General features: G+C 25.7%; 1 protein-coding gene across 2 annotated transcripts in view; it reads left to right on the top strand.

Moving 5' to 3' along the window:
• The window catches only part of LOC112691265 (locomotion-related protein Hikaru genki), a 170,126-nt gene that overhangs the window by 48,913 nt on the left and 97,266 nt on the right, over window positions 1–23,947 (top strand). For both annotated transcript variants that reach the window (XM_025565423.1, XM_025565424.1), the window contains 3 exons: window positions 6,835–6,935; window positions 16,951–17,116; window positions 21,317–21,490. In XM_025565423.1, the coding sequence (XP_025421208.1) occupies window positions 6,835–6,935; window positions 16,951–17,116; window positions 21,317–21,490 (441 nt within the window). The remainder of the gene's footprint in view (window positions 1–6,834; window positions 6,936–16,950; window positions 17,117–21,316; window positions 21,491–23,947) is intronic.

A 23,947-nucleotide genomic window follows, 5' to 3' on the forward strand; every position in this document is an offset into this window, starting at 1 on the left:
TTAAATATTTTATATCTATTTAAATCTTAATACCTTTTTGGAAGAGCAATTTTTTCAATTCATATTGAAAAAAAATATAATTTAAAAGTTTTCGAAGATTTAAGAGCCAGTTGGAGAAAATAATTTCACAAAATCGTATTCTGTATTTTATCTTAGTTTTTATTTAACATTATGTTAAAATAATTATAGTTTAATTATTAAATTATTATAAATATAATAAAAATAGGCCGAGACCGACTAAAATAGTCAAAAAGTATAATGTCAACATTTTTGCCGAACAAGGACGAAATTTTAAATGTAATAGTAGAAAAAGAACATGCCATATACGAGTATGAAAGTTTTGTCGAACAGTCCAAAGACTAAATGTCCTCGTATTAATCAGAATTTCGAAAAAAACCTTCATCTTTTCGAGATGTAAAAAAACTGTCTATTGATTTTCTTTTATTAATTTCTAATTGATCATATAATTCATCTTCTTCTTCCTCCTAGGAACTATAGAACACTAATTATTTTAATATTATTAATAATAATTTCCTTCATCACAGTTCGTACAATTTGTAAGGTACAACAATAGTTATATAAATAAAAATATTAACTAAACAAGTCTGAACACTAGTAAATATTGGAATAAAATGAACTGTTATACACCAGCTTCAAAGTAAAGTTGCATATAGGAAACAAGCCGGCACGTAGCGTTCAGTAGTTGCGATTAATCGTTGCGGCAAGCCGCAGATAGGAAACCGTACCTTAAATTACAAGAGAGCCCATTGCGCCCAGTTAAATTTTATTTATTTTATCATATGTTGTAATCATATAAAGTCTTGTGTTCATTTTTTGACTCAGTAATCCCATGAATCCTTTTTAACGCGTTTTTTTTACTACGCATAAAGTTTTTAAAATGTAATTGTTTTTTGTTTTTATTAGTTCGCCAAAAGTATTTAATAAATCAGCCGATAATACCAGAAAAAAATGTTTATTTAACATGGTTTAAACATTAAAATTAAATCCATTACTGTACTAAACATGCAAAGCACTTTTTACACTCAAGCACCTCTAAGTGTACTGTCAAAACCATATGGCACTTAGAAAAAACCTAGGAATATTTGACAACTTCTTTGAAGCCCTTAGCCCAATCGATAACATCATCAATAAAGTCATCAGATTTCTAAGATTTACCGATAGTATTACTTAATCCAAGAAAATCATTGTATCTATTGAAATGTAGCTATTATTTATTTTTACGTATCCTAGTAGTTGATGTTGTACATACTAAGAATAAAAAGAAAAAACATTAAAATAATAATTATATTATCTTAAATTAATTTTATTGCTATAATGTTCATAAAATATTTAGTATTAGTATTATATTATAATTATATAATTTATTTTACGAAACAGTTATTGCTAACCTATAGAATTGCAGGGTTAAATATTTTCAAGTTGGTTTCTTCGTTTAATCGCCGTGTAAATAATGCATCGATCACTGCAGCTGTTAGTCGTTATCGTTGATGATGAATATTGACACTCGGAGTGTTAATAGTGCAAAAAGTAGATTATGTCATTATATTATATTATATTTTATATCATAATAATGTGAGGTCTGTAATCAAACTTAGGCTTTGTGATCGATTATTCATTCTGGAAATACATAATCTAGGCATAGAACGTGAAAACGTGTAATTAATATTATTTATAAATTTGAAAATTGTATTTATGTAACTTAATAATTAAAGTTAGAATTAATAAACAAAAAATATAATTGTATGTAGACCTCATGTAAAATAAAATGTATAAAAACCTACAAATATAAAAATTATAAATTTGTTGGTTCTATTATTAATTATACTTCGATTAATTTGTATAAATCATAATTGATCATCGATCTTTGAGAACTATTGCCGTATTATCTACAAAACTAAAAAATATCAATATTAAAACATTAAGAGTCTGTATTGATAGATATTCTTTATTTTTTCGATATATATAAAATATTTATCTGCCTATTTAACTGATAGCGTGAATTCAAGTAAATCATCCTTGATAAAGGTACTAAGTATATTATATTTACATATATAATTATCATAGTTTTTAATGTAGTTATATTTGTAAATTACAAATCAAAAAATTTCTGTTAGAATAGAATACTGACAACATTTTAAAAATAGTGCATTGTATCAGAAATAGATAAATATATAAAATAATATCAACTTCGACTATAATACTACATCATTTAAAACGAATACAAAAATGTTTAAGAAGAGAATAAAGCATAAATATATAATTGTAATCAGATTAAATATTATATTTTGAAAATATAATTTTAAAGAAATGATTAAAAACAGTGACAAAATCTTTACTGTATCTAAACCTTTGATCAATTTTTTCCATAATTTTTTGATTTAATTACTTGTGAATTATATTGGAGAATAAATTTAATCTACTGTTCAAAGACGTACAACGATAAAGTTGTAAAAGCACTATTTTGATCACTTAAAAATAATTTTTCCAACTTAAACATTTTAATACATAAATATTTTTGAATATTACACTAACGACACGAGAAGATATTAATATGACTTGTTTAATAACCTAAACATTTGTTATTAAACAAACTAGTACACTAATAGAATACGTAGAAAACTGATATTCAAGTTGCCAATGCCGGGTATCCATAACTTATAATAAATGGATCTGAAGTTATTTCCCATGGGTAGAATTGGATCGAAACGCGACCCGAGGTTCTGAGGTTGTTAAGCACTGTATCCAGTACGTCGAAGTATTTTTAAAAACCTTCCAAGAGTTGCGAGGAATAAACGAAAAGCAAAGCATGTATGTCGCAAAAGCGTTATAGGAACTTTGCAGGTCAACAGATGTGAAAACGTTAAATTACTCCTCGATTTGTTTCAGAACGCCAGACAGCTGGCGGTTGTCAATTACCCCGACGATACGTACTTCAGGATACGTAGATCAGATGAAAAAAAAACCGCAAAAGTCTAACGCGTCTAAGGACGAGCAAGCATTTGGCTGCGCTCGAGAGTAACCGACTTACTAGATTACGAGGACTTATCGGCCGTAATGAGCGCGCGCACGATCGTCCTTCGAAAACGTAATACGGATGATGCGGATGCGATGGGGAGTGTTCGTTCACGACCAGTGAAGGGCGCCAGCCGAAGTCAGGACGTCTTTATGGGCCGATGACAAAACCTCATCTGTCCGGGCTATTCGAATGCAAAACCATTGACAGCCTTCCGGGATTTATCGGGCCGTTTCCGAGGTGTGTCTGCGTTTCGTACTGGAAGAGAATATCGTTTTCACTTTGTCCAGCGACATGGCCAATTTTGGGAAATATCTAGATAAAGATTATTTATATTTTATCTTATCTAGATAAAATGTTAGTTATCTATGAGTACCTGTCTAGATGATTTATTTAAATGGATAAAAAAAAAAAATTAAATTTAAAATATTTTTATATTTTCATTTTTCTGTACACCGTATATCTATTATTCAAAAAAAAAATAATTTTTATGTTTTATGTTTATTCATGTTTGAAATGAGTTTAAAAAAATGACATTTATTTTAAAATGTTTTTGATTATGTACTTTGTTTTACCAAATACCTGTAGGCTGTAGAATCCTGAATATTTTCAAAGTTAAACACGAAATGATCTCATATTTATCTAGATAGAAATATACTAATTTTTATCTTTATCTAGATGAAATGTAGTTCGACTATCTTTACCTTTATCTAGATAAATTATTAATTATCTTATCCGTTGCTTTTGACGGTGCGGTCGCGTCGAAATGCTTGGGGGGGAGTAATTGGAACCATGCGGAAAACGTTACCGATTCGTCTGTGACAACAATAATAACCTCCTCACGGGGCGAAAGTCAACAATCACGTGGTCCCCCGTTTATACTCCCCCCAACATTCCGACCAAGGGTTTTTCGTCCAGCGAACGAGTAATGGGTTTTCGGGAAATAATAAAACATCAACCGATAAATCATATCATACGGTGTGTTGCTGTCGGGCCACCGCCGCCTCCGTCGACCCGTACGACAATCGTCACAATATATTCTATCGTGCACCGCATTTGTTTCACCAGTTCAATGGCACTGCACTCGTATCTACTTTGTAGGTTTTATACAATAGTCCGTTTCGAAACGAAGCGTTTTGCTCTGCGAACGATTTCATCGCGTCGAAAATATTATACATTCACACGTGAACAACGCTAATCGCGTTTTCCGTTTACGGGGATGCGCGATGGTAAAGAATTATTTTATTACTCTATTACTCGTGAACGGATTACTTTTTTGTTCGGCGAACAATAATATTGTTTCGACCGCGAACCCTTTCCGACCTATTTTATTACGTTTTCAACCCGTGTACATGTGTAAACAACAGTGTAGTTTATTTTAATATCCTAGCGCGCTATAACTTAACTTTTCAACAGTTAATATTTGCACGAATAATTTTTCGAAAAAATTAAAAAACAACTCAATTGTTCCTTTATACTATTATTATTATTCGGGTCATTGATCTGCACGTGTTTGTAATAATGTGTTCGGACTGTAATGCAAGATAACAAAGAATTTTGTTTTATTATCAAATACTAATGGTGGGTTACAAAAACGTCCACTGGTTTTTGTCGGACCCTCGTGTATTTAAATGTCCTTCAAAAGCTCAAATTGTGGTGACCCATGATTACAATTTATTCAACTGTGATTAAATGTTAAGTTTATTAAATAATCATACTATCTGACACACGGATCCACAGCTACAAAACAATATTAATAACGTCACTTGACTTTGTAACGTACAATTGTAATATATTCTAATTTGTAAAAAATTAAACTGTAAACTGTAAACAAAGCTCTGTAAACGTTAACTGTAAATAATTGAATTATTTGTGGAAAATAAGGATTAACCCAACATAATAACTGTCGTATTAATTATTAGACATTATGTTCAACTTAAAAAACGAATGTTGAGAGAAATTAAAAATCACACTGTTTCGCCGTAACGACAAAATATAAGTATGTAAGGAATTAACAAGATTAAATTCATAAAATACTGATATACAATCAAGATATTATGATTACGTTAATATACACATTAAACGGGGCGCCCCACGATAAATAATACAAATTATAATAGGAACAATGATAATAATAATAAATATGGCACACAGTATAATAATATAAATAATGGCCGACGTCGAGCGTCACTATGTGTTCGCGTCCGTACCTGGATCGGCCTGGAGTTCGTTTGGTCGCACCCACGCGACCGTGCCCAATGCACTTGCAACGAATCTAGGTCCGATAGATATTTTCAAAAGGGGGAGAAATCGGCTAGCTTCAACACACGTATCTGGGCATATACCAGGGAACAGAGTTTTCGTCGAAACACATTCGTACGACTAAACACACGACCGAAGCGTCACTCGCGTTCGACGCACACCCTTTCGGACGACTAAACGGACGATAATTGCCCTTAAAAGAAAACTGGCTCTTGCGACGTCACCATTTCTGTTATCGGTCAATGTTTATGACACGAATTAAGATAAAGTAAAGGGAAAGGAGTCGGCTATCGAATTGTATCGAAAATTCTAGAACAACGTTTCGCGAACACACACTGTTATAGATTTGATGATGTATGTTATCTAAACTTAGACAAGACAGCATCTATTTTTTCACACGTGTGGGTTTGTATGTGCGTGTTAGGTATTATCAGAGATTGACGGTGAATTATCTGTAATACAGCTACTGTTTTTGCCTGTAAATAACTTCGTTGAAAGGTAAATTCTAAAACCATTATAAATTGAATATTTTGATTGATGGATGGCACATGCAGATCGGAATATTGCGTATGTCGTCACTGATCGTTATTACGAATTGAGTTGGGCCAGTGGCTGCAATGCTGCTATAATTTCTCATAGACAATGCAGTTTTTGTAATTTAACGAATGGTTCTATGCAATTTGTACCGTAAAATGAAAAAATAAAACCCACAAATGAGTTGGCGATGGGGTTCTTGTAATTGGAAAAAAAATTATTTCTTTTACGAATATTGGTGGTGTATGGTAAAATCCGTTACGATAGGTAACATTATGTTAAAAAATGTATTTGAATCTTTTTTTAAACGATTATAAACAAAAAACGAGTTGGTGGTAGAAATAGTAATGCTTATCTATGACTTGTGAGCATGGAGAATAGTTGAGAACGATTTTTATGATTTATTGAGTGGTAAATTCTGAGTTTATAAAAATATTTAATAATAAACTGTTTATTATTTTATCATTAACCAGTAGCAAGTTCTCGTAAATTACCTGTTGGTTCCGTTTTGAGTTGTTCAATTGTTAATTGGTTAATGGATATTGTGTCGCTATTTTATCTGTGACACGAAAGTAAAATTACATCGGTCTTAGGTCGACACGTTTACTGTGTATAAATAATAAATTATAGTTATAAATTGTTAATATTACTATTTTTTTTATAACTATTTGTTTCGAAATATTATGGTAAAAGTTAGTAAGTCTAAGAGAGAAGGAGATTATAAATTTAAATTTTGCCACATCAAAATTATAATTTGATATGAGTAAAAATAAAATTCGTGAACATTTGCGAGTAGTGTATAAAATAATGTATGTATGTATATAACATATATGTTACGGTAATATTACGAATACCGATGAAAACTAGAATATACGTCATTTTGCGAAGCTAACGGAAAATTGCATTTAATTGATATTTTGGATATTAATATTTTTCTCAATCAAAAATAATAACTAATAATAATAATAATAACACTGTCTAATCAATGTTATTTACTTTTTCAGAAGTGAATGGTGATGGAAGATTTCAGCCAATTTTGAAATCGTGTGCATTGGAAGAAGTGCCATCGAATCTCATTATATCCTTCAAAAATCGGATTTTTACAGTGAGTAATATTTTCTTTTGATATTTCAAATATGTATTCAATATTAACTTATAATGACTTATTATAAACTAAAAAAAAAAATAAAATATAATAAAAAAATAAAAGAAAAAGATTTAAAGTTGTATGATATAATATATTGATCTTTAATTATTAAATTTCTAACTACACGTAATTCTCAAGATAAATTACATTCACTGTTCACTCCTATGAGTGAGATTTAGATGACATATTGTTACTTATGAAAATTAATTGGCTATTAAACATAGTTAGATATTACATTATTATCCGAATGCTTTTTCGGTTTGAAACCCTCAAAGTTATGAAGTAATTTATTACTCATAGATTTCAATGAATAGATTCGTTGCTTAAATTTACCGATTTAAATATGTATCTTAACATTTTACAAATTTTGTATAAACTAAAATAATCTAAATTTGGATTAGGTAAAAAACTTCACTTCTGATTAACTGTATTTATTTTTATTGTAGCTTACTACTGTCATATAATATACTATAACATTCCTAAACATAGCAATATATTTGAATTATATATATTGAAATATTTTTGACTTAATTATTATATTTTGTTGACATATGTTCATATTATTCTCGTAAGGCTAATGTGAATATGAATTATTAGGATATTAATCAATGCCCTACATAGATGATTTTAGAATTTTATAGAATATACCATGTACAGTATGTTATATTCTTAATCAATATTACACATTCTGTAAGACATGAATGTATATTTCAAAATATGAAATGTGAATGTGTAATAGAATATCACAAAGATTGGTATTGTTTTTATTTTATTATTTTAAATTAATTAATATTGCTAAGTAATTTTTAAAAATTTTTACTATAGGTACTTGATTGGGTACAGTTTAAATAAGTTAATATTTTCATATAAGTACTATCGATTGATATAAAAATGTAAATAGCCAAAAACATTTTAACCCACTAATTAAGTTAATATGACAAATTGTTATTTACGTTACAGATTTGATTTTTGTTTTTTATTATATGTCTACAAAAGTATAGCACAACTCGTTGCACTCAGAATTTTTAAAATTATTGATTATCTTAAATGTTTAATAGTTATTTCAATTTCCAATATTTTTATCCTCATGCCGGTTTTGCCCGCATTAGGCATTAAATATTTTTTATTAGAACAATACATTTTTAGTCTTTACAAATACAAATTAAAAATAGTAATTTGTACATGGATTTATATCTATTTTATTATGGTAAACTGTGAATAAAAGTTACTATTTTGGTTCAAATAATTCGAACGTAGAAAGTGTATGTTAAATTTGTTAATATTAAAATGTCGTTATAAAAAGTGAAGAAACAAAAATACTTACTTTTTTTAAATATTTTTTTTTTTTACTTACCAATCTTAAACATATTCAATTCAAAAGGAAAATTAAAGTATATTTAGTTTTTAAAAAATTGATAGTAATACTTATAATAAAACAATTAGTAATATTCTTCATTCTCTTGGGCATATATATATATATATATTATATATTATGTAGCTATTTAAAAATATTTGCGTATACAGTTTCAGATTTCTAAACTTAGGTATATTATAATTTAGGCTTAACTCACATGGGTTACACAACAACCACAAAAAAGTAGTTTATATAAAAGTGTTTGATATCGACCATGAGCGACCATTGTTTTAGGTCGAAACATTGTTGTAAAATGTGACCCGTAAGAGTTAAGCCTGATATTAAGTATTAATATAAAATATTTATTTTAGAGTTGGTTTATTTGAAAAAATTTTTGACGACAAAATCAATAAACTTAGAAAATCTGTAAAATTTCAATTTTCGATAATAATTACATCTTACTAAATATTTTCGAATTTCTTACCTAATCAAGTCTTATCAAAATCTTTTATTCTAATCTTAAGGCACGTTTTCACAAGTCAAGTTTTGTTGAACGATTATAATTGATCAACAAAAGTTGAATGAAATTTTTAGTAAGAACTTCTCTTTCAATTTAATGCAAAATCACATAATAGTTTAAAAAGATAAATTATGAAGTTGTAAATAGTTATGTATGGTATCATTTTATATTACTAATCTTAGCTTAGCTATAAAATATTATGGGTTAAAAGAGGTTTCAATTTTTCACAAAAACGGTTCTAAATAATTTTATTTTGATACAAAAACAATGAAATATAATATATTATAGGGCAAAAAATATTTTATATAAAATATTTTTTTAAAAGTAATTTAAATAAAATACAATACATGAATTATAATGAATTAATATTTGAAAATTATGTTATGAAAAGTAAAAATAAAATGAAAAATAAAATTGATCAGTACATATTTGATTGTAATAAATTACAATCATTCCAGAAGAAGAAGTTTCAAAAATTACCCACATGAAGTTAATAGTTAATGGTTGTTCCTAAGAATTTAATTATAAAAAGTTTTATTTTGTTCCAAGTTCTATTAAAGACTAACTTTTCGTTATTTGAAATAAAGTAAGCAACATTTCATGGTACATATTATAAATGATTTAATCAAAAATCCGTTTATTTGTTTTATCTTTATGTCATTTTTTATTTTCATTGTTTATTTTGATTTGGCTAAAACTGTCAAATTAGATCAGTGAGTTCAGTATTCATTAATTGGTTATGTTTTTTAAATTGTTTTCTATAAAGTAAGTTATTTCTGGGATTCCATGTAAAAAAAAGCAATATTATTTCAACATTCTCCGACGAGAAATTTTTATCGTTAAATATAGTGAAATCAAAATTTTCTTTTTTCCAAATATTAACTTATAGTTAAATATTTATTTGATTTTTAGTGATTTAATTTACCAAATCATACATTATTTTTTAAATTTTAATGAAATATAACATTATGCAAACGATTATGACATAAAACTTTGAATGCACAGTGAAACAGTTAACGCATAACTTAAGAGGGTTGTAACAAAAATAAATTTAGTCTAATTGCTGCAAAATAAGGTACCAAGATTTAAAAGTTAAAAACAAATCATTCCAATGGATGTTGAGTCTATGCGGGCTCAGTGCCATTTATTTACAACACTATCCTGCCGAGCTAACAGATTCTGTGCCAAGTTTATCCATAATATCGACTCAATATTATCGAGCAATAGTTAAACAATTTTAAATAATATTTCTCGTACAATATTTTCAAAAATTTCATATTTTACTTTTGAGCAAAGGCTTGTTTATCAATAATTTTTTTTTTTTTTTTTTTAATACTTGACGTAACGAAAATGATAAAAAAAAATACTTAGTGTTAATTTATTAAATTTAAAAGTAACAGTATCTTATAATTCTATATAGTTTTATCTTATAGACACTTATAGCGCTCTAGAAACAAAGTTATTGATATAAATAACAAATATGTAAAATTAATAGGAATATAATTCAATTTTTAATCTTTAACCATCACAAGTCATCATATGTGAATCTTGCTATTAACTTAAAGTTTATTAACTTTCAAACTACTTTATGTATACTTGATTATACATTAAAAATTTGTCAGTCCACTAATGAGATTGAAATAGGCCAATTTATTATTTAAAATCTCATATAAAATTTACCTTGCTAAATTTACTTATTGCATCTTTAAGAATTCCATTTAATACTTATTTTATACATCATATGTATAAAAAAATTAATTCAATTGAAATGTGTGATGCAAAAATAAGAATGCTTACATAGATGAGTAGAGTGACAAAAGAAGATAGAATAAGAAATGAATACGTAGAGATAGTATTGGTGTGGCGTCGATAGTGGACAAGATGAAAGAAAATAGATTGAGATTGTTTGGACATGTGATGAGACGAGAGGAAACAAAAGCAGTAAGAGTGGTTATGAAAATTAACGTGGAAGGGAAAATAGGAAGAAGAAGACCAAAAAAGAGATAGTTAATTACGATTGAGAATGATATGAAGGGTTGTTGGCGTATGCGTAGAAGTTGTAAGAAATCGAAATGAGTGGAGGTTTAGGACAAGGATGGCCAACCCCAAGCAATTGGGAGAGAGACGAAGGAAAAGAAGAATGATTAAAAAAAATAAATAAATAAAAATATTGAAGTTAAATTAACTTCAATTCAGTTTAATTACAAAAATTTAATTTATTTTGATATCTCAATTTTAAATTTCATGGAAAACAAAAATTCAAGACTAAAATTTAAATATAGTATAAAACATAAAATTCTCAATTTTATTCTTAACAGCAGTCTGTTAAATAGAACAATATGGTATAAAGTTCTATGGAATGACAGACATATTCAATAACATACACAGTTAATTAGATTAATTTCTCAATCTCCTAATTTTCATTAAATTGTATATAAATGTCAACAACAAATATTAAAAATAAAAACATTTAGCATAACTTCATTTAAAAGTTTTTTTTTTTTTTTTGAACTGCTATATATGGCAGAACTATAAACTTATATACAATCCACAATACATCACACATTTTATATTGTATTTCAACAATTTTTAATATGAAAAATGGATCAGTTCATACAAATCCGTATATACGAGTATTATACTAAATGTATACATTATAGAAATGTAGAACCACTGTTATAAAAACTTAGTATAAATTTATTCCAAATTTAATCATTTGTCAATGGATATTGAATGAAATAATTAATAACTATACATAAAGCATATAATATAAATACAAAATATTTAATATCGGTGATTTTGAATATTTGATTCCTGTACCTAGTTTATTTTAACATAATATTTTTTCCCTGCATTATACTAAAGTAAGTATTGTTACATTTTAAACAAAACAAATTTTAATTAATATTTAACTTGCAGCTTAAGTAATTTGAATATAATTACATTGTATTTCTAGAGAAAGCAATTATTTTTTCTTACAAGTATATCAGTCGTAGTTGTAATAATATAAAATATACAGTGGTGTCCAATATAATATATAAGGTAAATTTTTTTTGTACTTTATTTACATATACATATTAATTTTCTTTTCTTTGATGTCTGTTTAATTTCCTTCTAGTATTACGCCATTGTTGTTGCTCGCTTATAATACAATTCAGCGTGTAAAAAAGAACGGCACTCGTTAAATTTTTAAATATTCAAATAATTATTCCTTTTTTTTTCTTTATTTAGAGTTCATTCTTGTTTATATTATCTGTAAGTATAATTCACTTTTTTATCTTTGAATAAAAATATATTATGGGCCTCTTTGACATTCATGATTAACCTGTATTATTCAAATGTTTTTTAAAACAATAAATTAATTTCTACATCTATTTTCAAAATTTATTTGGTGTAAAAAAATTCTGACTCTTAAGTTATTATAATATTTTCAATAACCGGTTCAATTTAGTTGTATTGTATATAATTCCATATAATTATAAAATGTAGTATTTATTTTTATACAGTTAACAAAATAATAAATGATAAAATCAATTTAATGGCTATATTTTAAATAATTTATTTAAATGTTTAGTTTTTAAAATTGAAACGATAATATTTAATTTATTTGTCTAATATGATAAGTGGCTTGAAAATAAAATGCATCCTGTTTCCATTTGCAGTTCACTCCATGAATTAAATAATTTACTGAGAACTCTTTATAGTAGTAGTTCAAATCAGGCTGAAGCAATACTACATGGATACAATAATGCAATGGATTTCCACATTTTACAGTCTGATTGTTTTCTATAATGTATTTATTTTCTTATTTTTACGAGTACTACAGGTCTTTGACGAAATGAATCTATTTTAGACTGATTGTGATTTTTTACGAAGGAATCGTTTTTATCTTTCGAATGATCAGATTTAGGTGTCCTTGACATCCAGGACATTGGCAATGTTTGAACAAAGCTCTGAAAAAAATTTAACAAGCATATAAACGAGTGATTGAGGGAGACAAATATCGAAACAATTTTCACGTTAGTTAAGTAGTACACAGAACATTTTGAAAACAAGAAGAAACAAATCGTGTGATAATTTTACAAGTGTGAATAAGTGATTATGATAAATTACAATTCAAGACCTTTTTTTTATTGAGTATAATTACCATCGTAAATATTTTAGTAATAGATACATTTATATCTTTATATATACTGTGCAAATTTCGTATAATATATAAGACATATATGATATGAATATCATATTTATTATTCGCAAATATTATAACTATATAGTTTATACTTTGAAAAGTATATTTTTACTATTTTTTTTTTTTTTTAAATATTTAGATTATTAGTAATATTAGTAATATTCATTATATTTATTATGATAAATAACATTTAACCAATTATATTAATTTTTGTAAAAGTTTTTGATAGCCTTAAGTTTATTTTATCAAATTAATCGATAATGATATTTGAAATATTTAAATATTAAAATAAATAAATAACTTGGCAGGTTTAATATTTTATTTTTAAATTTATAAACAACTTATAAAATCAACAATGTGGGAGATTAAAAAAAAAAATTTAATAATATTAAACTATAATCATGTTTTTTTATATATTATATAAAAAACCATGATTATAAGTTTTAAATATTTGATTATTAATATTTATCTACTTTTCTAATTTTGTAATCTCCAGTTTCCCAATCGATATGTACTGTTCCTAAAAATATACAAAACCGGTTGTTTATACGCACGTCATAATAATCGTATACATAAGTTCCATATTATTGACGAAAAACATATTGCATAAATTGTTATCTATTTGTAATTTCTTTTTTGGATAACCCCAAATAATGATGCATATGTAATTTATCATCGGAAAAAGTGGATGCACTGTGAAAGTAAATGACTAAGAACATCGAGTAGTCTATTAGTCTAGATATACTAAAAATAGCTTAGATTCTCATAGTCTTGTTATGAAATTCAAAGCAACAGCATTAACGTCAATAACGACGATGAGAACAAAGTTAAAAATGTATCAAACGTTACGTCTGATGTGTTGAATTTAATTAGAATTCAATGTTATGTATTCACCAGCATTACGTCATATTGTATTTTCGAAAACAAAAATATCACGACAATGAAAAGGGAGAATTTGATAAAACCCATTGATGCGCGAAGATTGACGAGTCGAGATGCACCCAATTCATATTCCGAGTGCGGAACACTTGTCTGCGGCGAGCGGGTGCCGAAGCGGTGTGGCAATCCCTTCCAGTCACTTGTTAATTATTGTTCGAGGGCTATATTTACATACTATAATTCGCGAACATTCACAATGAGCGCGCGCAAAACATAAAACCTTAGGCGTGCGATGTGCGACGTGGGCTCGTTTGCAGAACATTCCCGTTATTACCGGCCATAGTAATTGCACACGGTAATTATTTTCGCTGTCATCACTCCAATATCAGCGAATGGTGAGGTGCTCCGTGTTCGCCGTTCATTAGCGACTGGAAAGGACCCGAATGTCCCGTTATAATATTGTTTGTCGTACGAAACTTTGACCCGATGGACGGCTAATCGCCAGGAAATTGTTAGAAATATTTAGCACCGCTTTGGAAGTAGTCGATGATACGGACGCGCGGTGTCGAATGTCAATTGTTGTGATTGCACCCCGGATAATCGATAAAACAGTTAATACGGCGCAAGTGTGTTGTTAAACTTGTTCCGTTCTCCGAATCGAACTTGTCTTTCCGACGGTTAGGGATTTGATCGATTCACGTATTATCCACGTTGAATAGGCGTTCCCCACGGAAACAATATACAATTTGTTTTCCTTGACATTCAATCACATAACATTTATTGTGAACGATGAAAAACATGTCAGATATGAACGTGAAAGATTATATTATTTTTCTCAAACGTTCCGTCGCTATGTGCTTTTAATAAAATGAATACCTGAAAATCGCTTTTAAACGCATACTGAAAAATTTGTTCGTTTCGTACTAAGTAAAATAAACGCTTATTTATTGGTAAACTTTAAAGTGTTTTATTTTAATTTAAGACAAACCAGTCATAAAGAATATATAAAAGTAACATTATTTAATTATTAAAATATTACAAATATTATTTAAATTTTTCAATTTTTAATTGGAAATATTTCAGTTTTGAATTGATGGTAACTATATTATAGAATATATACAACTATGGAATTATTTGTGTTTATATAATCTATCAAGTATGAAAATGTTATTTTAAACAGATCTAAATCGATTTAAGCAATAAAAGAAACCTGGTGAAACTTTCATGTTGGGTGGTATATAAAAACAGGTGAACGATGCTGTTGTATACATTTTTATACTTGAAACCAAGTTGCTTTTGCTCTTGAAAAAAGGATAATGAGTAAAATATGTCGAGTAAATTAGTTAACAAGTAATATTTTATTTTAAAACATCTAAGGTCGTGTTGATAGTCTTATTTTATACTTAGAGTATGTATGTACAATTTAAAAATTTCAATTAAGTAAGTACCTTATAGTCCAAATATATGATTTTAATTTGCATTTCTTAATTTTTTAGGCTCTAAGTAATGTTAAATCTTTTCTGCGATCAAAATTTTTGGTACGAAATCTGCCCAATAAGTTTATAATAGTTATTTGATTACGTATAAATTCGAAAAAACATCAAATTGACTATTTTTTTTACATATTTTTTTCCATAGTTTTTTATGACACGAAGAAAAAAGTGAAAACTGAAATTTCTTTCACTTATCGTTTATATATAAAAACAATTTCATTTTTTTTTTTTTTTTTTTTTGGGAAATAAGTAATGTTAGTTTCTATGAAATGATAATTTTTCACAACATTCAATTCATGCTATTTTTAATTTTATAGATACACAGGTTATTTATCTTAAACATTTATTTTTTTCTATTTATTTTAAAGTTAAAAACATTGCACAGTTAATTATTAATTAACATTTTTGTTTTGTAATAGAAACAACATTTTTATAATGTATTGCTTTATGCATAAATATAAATTGCTTATAATATCAGATAGATCAAAATACTAAGATGAATTCAATTTATTTTAATGTATATTGTGAATAAATAACCAATTAATTTACATGTATGATATGTTTAAAGAGAATATAATAATAATTTATTGATATGATATGTTCGTAATATTCGTATAACATATTTATTTATGTTTAATTAGCACGTATTCGATTTGTTATTATCCCGTTAGTTACTGTTAGTTTTGGCAGAGTTTATATTATTTTTTTCATTTATTCTGGCATAATCGCACTAAAAACAAATCAAATGAAACCGACAAATAACATTGTCATATATTAAATATGATTGTATATGTGTGTATGTTTGTTTTTCAATCCGTATCATATATTTGACAGTAAAAAAACGAAAAAATACAATGATAATAAAAAGCGGGATATAAAAATTTATAATAATGCACTCGATCAGGTAATACCGTTTAACGTGATGGTACGTTGTACGAAAATAAACGGTTAAATTTGATTGGAATATTGTTCCGAAACGTTCAAATTGCTATTATCTTGCGCGTATTATTGTCAGTGCTTGGTATTCGGCAATAAACGTTTGCTAGAATAATATCAGTTCGTCTACCGGATGCGAGGGTGAACGTAAAACAGTCATAACGATAAAAAAAGAGAATACGATTAACTACTATATTTGTTAACATACACATTGATATGTGTAATGTGTATTACGTGTACCACTACCACGTATTATACGTTGAAAAAGTGTATAAAATAAAAAGCACCTGAAAACGAATGAACCGAAACGAGTGAATTCATTCGAATGGGATTTATTCTACATTCGAGTAATTTTACTATGTTCTGGTGTATTAGTATTCACCGTATTAAAGTGCTGAACGTAATAAATACATTAAGCAGCTGATCATAATATAGTTTTTTTTTTTCAACCATAAATTTATGATAATATTCCATCAAGATGTATTTGTATGCACTAAACGTAAAAAATAAAAAACGAAATAAAGAGTTTGAGTTATAATAACATTTAAAGATCTAGAAAAATTTAGATGTTCATGGGTCACGTATTTTTCTTTTTTTTCCAGGAGTTTAATACAACGATACCACACAATCACACGATATCGGCACGATGTCAAGAGCCAATCGGCACATACAAATTAAACGGACCTTCGATATTGAATTGTACCAACGGAATTTGGTCTAGTCCGATACCTAAATGTCAACCAACCACTCTGTTTACAAATTATTCAGGTATTTATATCTTGATATCCCTTTGAGAATTAATCGATAACTTAAAAATTATCTATTAATATATGGTTGAAATCAATTGGATATAATCGAGAAAATAAATCAATTCCCTTACGCTATCTTTTTTTAAAAAAAAAAAATCTATTTTGCATTATATCACCAGCAATAATTATCAGAGAAAACTTGTTTCATAGAATAGATATTATATATCTTAAATATATTCGATATGATTAAACTAATTTGATGTACCTTATTTCATAATTTTTATTTAAAAAATATTGTTAGTTAAAAACTATCAACCAAAATATCCAAAAATGTGTTCATTACCGTTAGGAAAATGATAAATTTGGTCTGTCTAAATTTATTTTGTTTCTATACTTTTGCTTAAGTTTAACAAACAGCTATTTATTTTTTATATGAAATAAATTAAAAGTTGTACTTACATGTTTTTATTGAATTTTCAATTCTTAATATATTATTTCCAGAGCCCATTGAAAAAAAATTTTACATCAATAATTCATATAACGGGAAAACAAAATCTTAAAATTAAATTTGGGTTATCTTAAAATATGTAGCACAATATTTTTGTTTTTTAAAATTAAAAACCAATTGTTACGGCGTTCTGAATAGACAATTTAACACCATTCTTGTTAACAGTGGTACATGTCTATTATCAAAAAATGAATAGGATATTTCAAAAATAATAGTTTAAAAATTGTATACCATGATTAGTTATATGAATATTGAAATCTTATAGAAATATTTACTTTATAAATGTAAACTAAATTTCATATTTAAAACATCTTATGTGTTTTCAATTGGCTATGTTTTCAAACATATTGATACAAAGCATTAAAATTAAATTAGACATCTAATTAAAACAAAAAAAAAATTCCTTAACATTTATCTCTAAACATTTCAGATCAATATCTTCAATATTTACAATGTTCAAATAGTAAATTATAATTATTTAAGTCATTGTTCTCTAATATGGCATTTTATAACATTTATTGCCCATTAATAATTCTCAATAAAATATTAAAGTTAATAAGTTTAAATTATTTACCAATGAAAAAAATTCTCAATTGTTTATAACGTAAAGTGAAAATATGTAAAATATTTGTAGATAGAGGTTTTTAATCTGTTGTTTAAGTCAAACTCACAAAAAAAATCTCTTCAATCTAAAATGTATGCTTTTTATTTAAATAAGGCAAAATGCATTTTTCTAATGATAAATACATGGCAAAAATGGAAAACTTTTATTAATTTATAAAATACATATTCTACGTATAATTATTATTAATATGAACATAAAACATTCACTTTTTATTTATTGAAAATTTAGTTATTATGTAATGATTTAAAGTATCTAAATTAATGTCTAATTTATACAATTGAAAATTATTTATTTCTATTTATTTTTCTGATATTTTAATATAATCAGGCAAGGTTGGGCATTAACGAGTTAAAAGTTAAAGTTAAGTTAAAATGTTAGGTTAATTTTAATTAAGTTAATTAACTTGTTAAATTTTTTATAAATTAACTTTTAACTTAATAAGTTACTTTAACCTAACCTAACCTAACTTTTTTTTTAAATTAACGTGTTAACTTTAAGTTAATTTTATTTAAAAGAAGCTAATTTAAATTAATTTTAATGTAAAGAATAATGCAAATTATTAAATGAAGTTTTTAGTATATTTATAATTAACTATTTTAATATGAATATCCTGTAGACGAAAATAATATGAAAAATAATTTTAATAGTCATTATATGAATTATATTTTATCATTATATTTTTATAACATTGTTATTGTATAAACACTATACACCCATGAAAATCCTAAGAATATTCTGTGAAAATAGTAAATACCACGAGAGTGAGTGTCGATAGGGGATTAATCACAAAACAACTGTGGTATAATTTCCAATTTAATTTCATTATTCAACTAGCATGTGTTCTGTTCACATCTCGTTAGAATTTATAATATATTGTTATTAGTTTATTACTTTATTAGCTTATTATATTTCTGTGAAAGTATATAGTTTTTGATTTTTGATTTTTTGATAGCTAGTTAATACTTTTATGTATCATTTTAAATTTTCCTAGTAATTTTCTTGAGTGTAAAAACTAATATTATGTATGCAATTTTTTATTTTTGCAAATTAGAAAATTTTAACATTAAACTAAATTAAGTTACTTTTTTTTTCAAAGTTAACTTTTAACTTAACGAGTTGATGAAAAAAATATAAGTAACTTTTAATTTAACTTAATTTAATTATTTTAAAATAGCTTAACGAGTTAAAAAAAATCGTTAACTTGCCCAGCCCTGCAATTAGGTATAATAACTAGGTATTTTCCTTCTAATTAATTTAACAATGTATGTGTGGATCTCATTTTTGTTCTCATGATTTGTAATCCCTTTTCTCCGTTTTTTTTATCTAGTAATTAGTCTTTCAAATTTTTCATATTTCCTTGTTAAAAATAAACCAAGGATTATTCTCTTTTTAGTTATAGTTCTTGGAATTTTTCATTAATGCCTAGCTTTTTTTTACTATTTATACCATAACTAGAAAGAAATAAACTCTAAAGAGACAAATATTGTGTTTAGTAAAATCACACTTTTTTTATTTTTAATATTTATTTTCAACGTGAGTACAAATCAAATTAATACTTTGCGTCAAGTTATATAGTATGTATATAATGGGGTTATTTATTCAGTGTATAGATCTGTATTATCTATGATAATATATGTTTATATATAAAAACTATATCATGTAAAATAAAAATTATAATATCATTATAAATTTGCCAAAGATAAATATAGTGCATACAAGTACTTGTTAATTATTCAAATAAATAATTTAGACAAGCTACCCAATGTAGTATCTTGATGTTTCTTTTAATATTTTTTTAAATCAAATATTTATTGAATAATTATCGAATTAAAAATTATAATATTCATATTTTGTTAAATCAATAATTGTTAAGAGTATATTCAAAATGTAGTCAATTAAATCAGCTGGCACTCGTGACAAGACCTTCAACTTTATTGACTTAAAGCATCGTTTTTCGGACTTTTTTAACCTTTGTGCATTTTTTTTAACTAAATTATAACTATATAACGTTCTTAATTTCATGTTATCATAAAGACCTTCTTAAAAATTATAAAAAAAAATTGTGTTCTGAAAATATATTATATCAATTTTAATTTGAAAAACATTGATAAAAAAAAAAAAAAATCTAAACATATTAATGTTCCATGATGCATCATAATTAATTCTTAACTAAACATGTAAAGTAAATTTAAATAAAATATAATTTTGATAAAAATACATGAAATATAAATAACCTGGTGTATCCCTCATAGTCACTCATCTGAAAGGAGATCCTACATATAGTTTAAAAACAATAATAAAATATATTATATTTATTGAATGATAAACAAAACGTTACAGATTAAAACAATAAACTCGAATCTTGAAATGCAAAGCGTTAACATGTCTAGGAAAAATGAGCTTATTTTTTAAATAAAAAAAATATTTAACTTTTTATAATCATAGGGATTATATTGGTATAATTTACTTTAAAATATTAAATTATGTATAACGAAATTGAATTTAAATTGTCAAAATTACAACTTATTGTTCAATTTTATTTATTATAATAGGTGAAATATTAAACACTAAAGAAAAAACAATGTGTTTTATGAATATAACTTTTTCAAGCTATATAAATCTAAATAACCCCACTAAGATTTAAATGCAAAGTAATTGGAAAATAGTTAACCAAGAAAAAACATATTTTTATTATGAGTTGGAAAACAAATATGCATTTCAAATTTACGAACAATAAAGTATTTAACCACTCTTAAATATCGATGTATCAAAATACAAATTTCGTTTTAAATGTAAATAGATTTTAAAAACTGAATAAGATTTTTAAATCGGATATTAGAGCTGCGGCATTGGTTTGTTTGCCTGAATTTGACAACGGTCTCGAGATACTTAACGTATCTTTCATACATTTTTTTTCAGTACCGTAAAACGTCAGAAACACCCTAAGTACTTCAGTTAAGTGATTTAGTTCAACCTTACACATGTGACCTGAATAAACCTGAGCATCTGAAATTAATGGTGTTTAATTCAATTGGTGATAAAATAATAATAGGTAACAATATTTTTAAATTTATGTTTTCACACAGAAAACTCTCCACCGACTATTTTGGTTCGGGTTCCATCAGGATCAGCGGCCGTTGACCACAATGGAGGATTAGTAGTTTTTCCTGGATCCATATTGCATTTAGAATGCCTTTATTTGAGACGACATGGTGACCCAGAATGGACATGGACATCCGAGGCGGAAACGTATTTAACAGGTAATATTCAAAAGTTTTTATAAATTCAAATTCAATTTGGATACACATTAGTTTTGGTAAACCAAAATGGTATGATATACTCGTGTTGACAAAAATTTAACAGTTGTAAGCTTCTTAAAAATTAAAAATCTTAATTATGTTATAAAATGTATTAAACACTTTTAAACAAATTGCATAAAAAATTATATTCGATCGTTTCGAGAAATTTTATTTATTGGAAAATTATAATACTTTGGATGCATTTTAATAGTTATTAAAAAACTATTATTATATTTTGTTGGCATGTATTTTATTTGAAAAAAACTTGTTAAAAATATTGGAAAATGTTTGAGTCATCAAAATTGGTACTATAGATATTTGTATTAAACCAAAATTACATTAATATGTGGCAAGTATTATTTTTAATTTCACAGTATAATTTGTTTAATGTTCCATAATAGTTATTCTTAAAAATAATATATATTATTGTATTTCAATGATATTACATTAATTAAAATGCAATATATCAATTTTTCAATAATTGTGTCTGTAACTTTTTATCGTTTTCTATATATTTGTCTAAGTATTTAAAAATATAATTTCTTTTTGTGGCATTAATTTTGAAAATATCTTGTTAGAGTTTCCTTCAATACGTCAATGAATTTTCTAATTAGATAATTTATAAATGTAAATCTAGTCTTATATGTCATCCATAAACTGTAACAGGACTTGTCCCTTTGCCATTGAAATTTGATCAATGACTTTTGAGAGATTAAAGTGACTAATTGTAATTTTCTTCTATCTTAATTGATGCCACAACACTAATCTCTTCCCCAAAGCTCTATTGAATGTGTTTTGGGCTTAACTATTTTGTATCATCCATTATTCTCGTAGATAAGATTTATAGGAACAAAAATTATAAAGGATTTAAAATCTGCTAAGGATTTTCAAATTCAAAAGTTTCCGAAGGCAGGATTACACGAAACCCCCTAAGACATTTCGTAGAACCACATGTTCATTTTCAGTTCAGTGATAAATCTTATAGATATAAATTAAATTATGTATATATAAATACTGTTTATCAAGGTTTATAAATCAATTTTAGGAGCTGAGATATTTTTCGCGATATTATTTGAAACATAATGGTACATGATTTTTTGAGTTTTTCATTATTTGGTATTTAAATTCATAGTTTATATGTTCATTAAAAAACAAATAATATACATATTTGTATATATTAAAATATATTTTATATAAATATATGTACAATATTTTAAAAATAATATTCAAATTCAAAGTAGAATAGATTAAAAATAAATATTTAAAATTATTAGTAGACCGTTAGTGTAATTTTTTTTAAACTAGTTTCTTAATAAGTTACCAAAAATTAATAATATTGAAAAAATAAATTTTCTGATAATTTAATGTTACATCAATAGCCTAATATGGGAAAAATCAATTAAATTTCTTGAATTAAAATTATATAAATCTGAAATTTTATATAAATATATATAATTATATTAATAATATTATATTAAATAATATGTGATTTTCGTAACATAATATTTGTAACTATTGGAATTAAAAAAAATTTAGTTCAAATTTGAGGTCTTGACATTTTTTTGCACTTTTTATGACGATTGTGGCTTGGATTACTACGTATATATATTCAATGAAAAAATGAACATGTTCATTTAAATTTTTTTATTATATATTTATGAATCGCCAACTGGCATTCTTTATGAATGAGACCTTTACAAACTATATTAGGTATATTTTACTTTATGTTTAAAACCTATGCATAAACATATTGTACTTACTATTTATTATTTATAAATATGTATTTAAACCGGTAAGTACATTTTAACAACTCAAAAATCATTCAAGTTCATTAAAAATATAAATGTCGTTCACGTCTATATTTTATTTAAAAAAAGGTATTGACGTTTGTGTGTTTTTCATAAAATATGAACGTGCGTTCACAACGTTCTTCTAAACACTGTATATATATATATATATATACACAAATTAATTATTATTGTTTATACACATACTCGTATTAATGATAATATAACGTTATTAGTTTATTGTGCAAAATAGCTTTGTTTATCATAATTTTGTATATTGAAAGAAAATTAATGGTATATTATAAATGGTTTTAAAATTAGGTGTGAAAAAAAAACAAATTACTCCTTAAGAGAGAAAGATTTAAACAGGTGAATTATTTCAAACATTAACCTCGGAGATGTAAAATAAAACTTTATTATATTAAAAATAAAAAAAAATTAAATGTATTGATAATAATATTTATAGTAGAATTAATATTTATTTATTCTCTCAACAAACTACAACTTTTTCATGCTTAGGGGTTTTATATAATTTGAGATTCTCATATTTTATGTAAAAATGATACAATAGTTATTATTTACAAACTCAATAAATCATGTTTAAAATATTTCTATGATATTATCCATTAAA

The sequence above is a fragment of the Sipha flava genome, unplaced genomic scaffold (assembly GCF_003268045.1).
Source record: "Sipha flava isolate LNK unplaced genomic scaffold, YSA_version1 587_pilon_pilon, whole genome shotgun sequence".
Taxonomy (NCBI): Eukaryota; Metazoa; Arthropoda; class Insecta; order Hemiptera; family Aphididae; genus Sipha; species Sipha flava.